This window comes from Anopheles darlingi, chromosome 3 (genome assembly GCF_943734745.1).
Source record: "Anopheles darlingi chromosome 3, idAnoDarlMG_H_01, whole genome shotgun sequence".
Classification (NCBI taxonomy): domain Eukaryota; kingdom Metazoa; phylum Arthropoda; class Insecta; order Diptera; family Culicidae; genus Anopheles; species Anopheles darlingi.
This window is the reverse complement of record NC_064875.1, coordinates 23,092,122-23,098,966: the sequence shown is the minus strand read 5'-3', so window position 1 is coordinate 23,098,966 and position 6,845 is coordinate 23,092,122. Positions and strand designations below refer to the sequence as shown.

The 6,845-nt window shown below is 47.2% G+C and overlaps 1 protein-coding gene across 1 annotated transcript in view; it reads right to left on the bottom strand.

The window, feature by feature from the left end:
* Window positions 1-5,613, bottom strand: part of LOC125956595 (protein Teyrha-meyrha) — a 24,996-nt gene extending 19,383 nt beyond the window's left edge. Inside the window, 4 exon segments of the mRNA XM_049688641.1 lie at window positions 3,717-3,927; window positions 4,009-4,119; window positions 4,121-4,240; window positions 5,300-5,613. Coding sequence (XP_049544598.1) covers window positions 3,717-3,927; window positions 4,009-4,119; window positions 4,121-4,240; window positions 5,300-5,416 — 559 coding nt within the window. The 5' untranslated portion in view covers window positions 5,417-5,613.
* Between the last annotated feature and the right edge of the window lie 1,232 nt (window positions 5,614-6,845).

The window sequence follows — 6,845 nt, the reverse complement described above, 5'->3', positions numbered from 1 at the left end:
TCGGTATAAAACGGTTCTCGGCGGCATTTTACATTCGCGCCGTGGGCCGTCTGTTCATTTTGCTTATTTTAATTAGCTTGCGGTAAGTGCGAGCTGCCGCTGATGTATCGTTGTTGTGCTTGTATTTCACGGGGAAGAGAAATAAAGATCTTTTTCATAATTGAACTGTTTTCCAGAGCGCGAGTTTGAGGTTATGTTTGTTTTGATGGCGCTACTTACGCTCTACATCATCTCGGAAAGTAAAACAGTGTCGGTTGGTTTAAGAGCGTCGGCTTACTTTGATGCGTGTTTTTTTTTTGCAAAAGGAATAAGGGGTTTTTGGTACTTTATGACAATCGTAGTTGGCTTCTTTTGCGGTGTTAAGAACAAATTATGACAGTTGCATTTTGGTTCGATACTTTCAAACTGCATCAGTGCAGTGTCATAACATGGAATTTTGGTTTAAATTGGTTTTGGTTAATTTGGTCGCAATGGAGAGCCAAATCAGCAGCCTGTAGCAGCCCTTCTATTCCAACAAGTACCCATAAGTACAAAACCACAATTAGCGTTTCAGAGCACACCATTCTAAACCATTTACACGACTCGTTGCGCACGGCATTCCAAATTCAACGATCCGCAACATATGACCGACGGGAACCGACCAAATGAGCCCTCGATGGGCCAGGATACGCTCGGCACCGCATACCGGTTTTTGGCAGGGGGAGAGGAAATTATTTCTAATTTAATCAGCAATTAATTTGTTGCAATTAAACGCAACTACCAATTAAATCTCCGGTCGTCATCGGTCGGTTTTACACGGACCCGAAGGGCTATACTCTAAGCACGTTCACGCTCACGCATATTATCGACTGGTGAAACGGGCTGAAGCATGTTTCGGTGTGGAATTTACGACCCCAAAGGACATCTCGACACACACACACACACACACACACACACACACACACCAAGTCGGAAGATTATGCGAGGAGGCCCTTTGGGGCCGATGATAATTGGTCCGGACGATCATTTCATCAGCGTAAGTGTGTGTGGCACACTATAGTGACCATATAGCGTATTTATTACTATCATAATCGTATCATAATCACCCAGAGAGATACAACCCGGACCTGAACTGGTACCCGGTGAGGCGTCAATTCGACGTCGAAATTGAAGTCCAAGTCCGGGACGCCATCAGGATCAGGTTTGCTCCGAGGTTGCCACTACTCCTTATCCCTGTGCTGGTTGTGTACGAGAATGTGTATCTCATTCTGGCGTGACGCAACGACCGACCGACCGACAGCACTTGCTCAAAACGTGACGAGGAATGTAAAATGTGTTTGATTGCAGGAAATGTACTCCCGTCCCATGTCCTGTCCCTCCTCCCTTCCGACAGACGGCCAGGACTCTCGATGCTTGATGCTCGATGCTACTGAGCGACGAGAAGAAGTCACTTTTGCTACTTTACTAGAGGGGAGAAGAGTGTTTACGGTAATCTCGTTACCGTTACCGTCGTTGCCTCTTGGCCATCGGGTACCGTGGCGTTGGGACTGTTTGGGATGAATTTGTAATTTCGCTCAACACTTCCCCCTCTCCACCCTCGTGCACTTGATGTCCTTCGTCGTTCGCCTTGGATGTGGTGATGCGAACTGACTGATTTTCACACCAATTTGTAACAAACGCCGACTCCCAAACGACTGTCATTTGTGGGTAAGGAGGTCAGGGTTTTGCTGTTGCTGGTCTGGGTGTGGAGTGAGACTTTGAAAATTCGATTGGCACCACCGACGACCGCCGAATCGGATGTGGTCTGATGGGGCGAAGGACCGCCGAGGACGATAGTCGTTTAGTATCAAGCGAATTTTTGGGGGGGGGGGGCGAGATAGCGATCTAAAGGCAGTAAAGTGAAGCTGTTCGATTGAAATTAAACTTCCTTTTCCCTCGCTTCAATTGAAAGATCGACTGTTATCCTGAACCCTGGAATCGATAATCGTCTTCTGCACAGCTCGTCCAATCCGCTTGAGTCGGATGTATCACTTCAATCTGTGTGTCGGACTGGACGTGCCTGCAGATTGTAGCACGCTGCTCTCGAGACAAACTCGAGATCCGGATTGTCTTTCTCTATAGCAGTAAGTAATCACGAGACTCCTGAACTTATCGGTTATAACCGTTTCATTCAACAGAAGGTTGGAGTCAGGAGCAGAAGGCACCCGTCATCAAACCGCACCGAAATTAGCCGCAAAGCTATTCGGCGAAACCATTACTCACCTAATGGAGCGTTTTAGAAACGATTTACAACACCGCGGTCGTCCCCGCAAACTCCGGTATTTGTTGAGAATATTTATGATCATCGCGAGACACGAAGAGGCACCTCTTTGGCCTCTTTCGGTCCAACCGCGGCTTGCTCCCGGACTCCGGAAATTAGTTTAACGAGAACGGAAAGCCCAGAAGCCAGCGCCCAGCGTCACTGCAACACCCAAGCGAACCGAATGGCCCATAACTCAATCGCGGGTTAAGCGTTTTGTGTAAAGGGTAAACCATAAAACCCCCCCCCCCGAAAACCCAAATAGATCACTCGTCGATTATTTAATTGTTCCGTCGTCTTAGTCTTCGTCTTCGTCGTCGTCGTCGTCCAAGAGACAAATGGTACCATACTGCTGCCGGGTCAGAATTCCTTTCGAAACATTCCTTCCTTTGCTGCGCGTCAAACGATGGTTGTGTTTACACGTTTTTGATCGGCGAACCACCTTTCCAGGCTTTACGCATGTTTGTGTGTCTGTGCCGCCTTTGGATGATGCACCCACAAGTCGTGATGATCCGTGATGTGATCGTCGTTCGTACGGGTTTGGAACAAGTTTTCTCCATCGACGCGAGTGACGCGAGGAACACCCGTTGGGACTAAAAATAAAGCATTTACCGTGGCGCAAGCATCTTACTTGCGGCTTTAGAACGCGTTTCGTGAGTAGAATTTATGCATCGCTCGTGAGGAACTGAAGAGAAAACGAAGAATCGGGAAGAATCGAAGGCTCTGGAAGGAAGAATGGTGGAAATTCCGGGGAAATTCCGTGCCCGCATACCGTGTATCATGTAGCGATGAAAAGCGCTATTATGAGGTATTGTTTTCCATCCCCCCCCCCCCTCTTCGCCCCCTTTTCCGCCTTTAAGATGAATCAAAACAAACAAATCGGAGTTAAGTGGTTTACTTTAAGGTACACGCCACCGTTTGGGGTCAATCCGTTTGATGTGCTGGCACACGCCAACAAGGGTCTGACGATGATCATTGTCTTCGTTCTGTTATGATTATCGATTTCTATTGGTTGGATATTTATAAATTGTGTAGCAAATGAGAAAATAAATTATGAATCCCATTATGGTAGTAGCAGACCGAATGGTCACCATCTCGTGGCAGGGTCCTCTGATTGGTTTTCTTACGATTGCTAACAGACACCGAAACAGGATGCAGGTATTAGCTGACCGTTTTGAAGGGGTTAAGAGTGCTTTTTTCCGCTGACCGGTTCCGCTCGGTTCCTTTTTGAACCAAGCGCCTCAAACCGAAACCAGAAACCGATGATGGGTTGGCACATTAACGGATGGAAAGAATGGGAAGTTGAGGTGCTAACCGTTTTCGGTCGACCACTGGCACGCTTCGGCAATATATAACAAACAATTTTCACCTCAAATGTTTTTTTGTGGGACTTTAAAAGGGAACGGGGTTCAAACGGGTTGTACCGCACCGTACTTACGTCTAAAGCCCGGCGTCTCGGGACTCCGCTCCGGTGGGCTGCAGATGCGATCCCGATCCCGATCGCCTTCCTCGCTCGTTTGGCCCTCCATCGATTCGTCCTTGGCGGGCGGTGACAGCGAGGTGCACGCCGGGCTGGACGAGTCCGTCCGGAAGGATTCGGAACCCGAGCCACCCGACGAACCGAACAGCAGACCCTTGGAGAAGATGTTCTATGGTCATTAGGAGGGGGTTACGGTTCGGAGGAAAGCTCCTCCTCCTCCTGCGGGGCCCCAAAAACCCCCGATACTTACTTGATCGATGCCGAAACCGAGACATTTGGGCGGTGCAAAGGCCGACGGTAGGGGCAGGTTGGAGGGAAAGGGCTTGACGAAGGCACCGCCACCACCGAACGGGCTGGTACCCGCTGGCGGTCGAGACGGCCGGGTTCAGTGGGTGCAGGAAGTGTGGCTGAAAGCCATGCAGGAGGTGCGCCCCGTACCCACTCATCAGCGATAGATGATGGAGATCCTTGGCGTCCGGGAGCTGGAAAGGGGAGAGAAGGATGACGAAGGTGTAGTGGTTGCAGTAAGTGAACTCGGTAAAACAGGAGTTCTCGCGATCATCGAAAGGATTGGCTTTACTTTCCTATCTGGAACGTTTTTTGATGGTTTTTAATGATCTTAATACATGTGTCAAGTTCTTTTTATTGAGTTTTTTAACGATTTTTTTCGCTTAATATCGAAAGAAATAATGAGGCTTCATGTTTAACCGATTAGAGATCATTTTGAATAATTACTGTCTCGTTTATGTCTTCTGGAGAGGATTTAATTTGATTCTTGAGGACAATTTAAAGTTATCATTCTTTTGATATTATTTTTTGGGGCTCAAAAAGAGAAAGTACACAGAAAGTATAGAAAGTACTTATAGATATAAAGTATACAACCTGCGTACTTTCTAAATTGTATTCTTTTCTGCGCCTAAACGGAGTTATTACAAATTTAAAAATGAATAAATTGAAATATTGATTCTAATCTAATTTCTCATCAAAAACAATCATCAGACAATTTGTAAACTTCATTTAGAGCACGCTTTGTCCAGTAATTGTTTAACAAATTGTAAAACATGTTTAATGTTTTATCAAAACCTTTATCTCCCCCAAAACCAAGTTTAAAATGTATTTGCATTTGTGGAGTAGTTGATATCTCTTCAGTAGATTGAAAAAAAGAATCAGACGCTTTGACGAAGCGTTGATAAGCAAGTTAGTCTAATTTCTTAAAACGTATCAATCTATGGACCAAAAGTGCATTCATGAAAATAGTACGAACCTTAATTTAATTTCATAAGTTGATAGTACTATTCACATCTGGCATTTATTCTAGAGATAATTCTTAGATAGTCCTTTTAGATGTCTACATGATCTGAACAACAAGAACACTAGCACTTTTGGATAGCCTTTACATAATAAAATAGATCCAAAACTTCAGTAGCTGTATCAACATTTTTTTTGTACAATTAGAGTCGCTAGTAACAAAACTTTAAATCCTTTAAGCCTACTTCATGCCGTCCTTATCGTGCCATCCAAGGCATTTAACTTGAACTTACTTGCGAATGAAATGGCCTCTGGATGCGCAATGCGTCGCTTAATCCGTTCGTCGCTTGCGAGAACACTACGAGCGCGGGTGAGGACATGTGCGCGGAACCGTAGGTCGGATTATCCATTGTACGGATCGAGAGGTTTATCGTGCTGACGGCCACACAGTCCGGCGAACATCAGAAGCCGCACGATCACTGATCTGATGTATTCGTATTGTTTCGTATTGTTTTCGTAAAGCGCCGCGTTATCGAGATCTAATCACTAGCCTCACGATACTCTTTCACGGTACTCATACACGTCACTGCCACGTCACTGCCATGGTTTGCCAGGTTTTCCGGGTCTTTGGCCACCTGGACCAACAGCACTGTTCCCAGCGGATTTCGGATTCGGACGTTCACTTGTTCACAGCACCACAGCACGTCGTCACAGTAGCCATTGCCACAAGCAACAATCAATAACCGAACCAGTTGAACACAAACAACGAACCACAAAACAACAACTACTCGTAGCTATCACACACAGGCACGCACTCGAAAAACTGGTTTTTACACTCGATGTCGTTTGGTACACAGAAAACAGTCGCTTCGATGGCGAACAGACAACTTCAATTCCAACAACCGCTTGGGCATGTGCCTTGTCACCTCCGCAGCTGACGCAACTCGCAAACCGTCCCAATGCTCACTACGATACGCGCGCGCGAACAAACGACAACGACGACGACGGAGCAGACACGTCCTGTCGTAAGCGATACCTGAAGTGCACTGAGGATGCTGCAGCAGAAAATGGCTGGTGAGCGGATGCTGCCGTTGTCCGTATGTTTGCCTCTCGGTGGGTGCGGCCATTCCGGAGATCGTGCGCACTCGTCCCCGACTGTTGGGCCACGATTGGTCGGTTGGCGCGCACGCGTCAACATAGTAGGCAGGGCTTATGGGACAGAAAGATGAAAGGGTTATGAACTGTTGCTAGAAAAGAGAGAGGGCGAGAAGTCCCAGAGTTGGGTTAGGTAGTTCCCGACTCCTGTTGCGAAGTGCTGTGGGGGGTTTTGCTACTAAATATGAACTTGACTCCCGCAACTTGACGAAGCGATCCGTGAAAAACCCTGCCTCGATTTCCTTCCATCCACTCCCGCCAGTGGGGTGACGAGGAGTTCTTGTTGTTGCTGTTGCTGGCCGAAAGACGCATCAGATTGCGGTGCTCTCTTTCGCACCACCGACGGTGCGAGTAGTACCTTTTGCTAGCTTTTATCGATGGAGACGCTTTTTCTGCTGGTGGGTGACGTCTTTTATGTACATCGCTGGAGCGTTTTTCTCGTATTTCCCTCCCCGTACCTCGCATCGCACGAATCTCGCTAGAGCTGCAGGATGGCGGAGGTTCGTTTGTTGGTTTTTTTTCTTCTTGTTTTTCATTCGTTCTGGAGCTTTGAAGCCATGGAGCATTCCACCCACGCAAAGGTACATCAGGAGGAGGAGGAACAGGAGGAACTGAAGTAGAAGTAGTACATATGACAAGCTTCGTCGTCGTCGGCCTCGGTCTAGGTGTGAGTGGATGATGTTG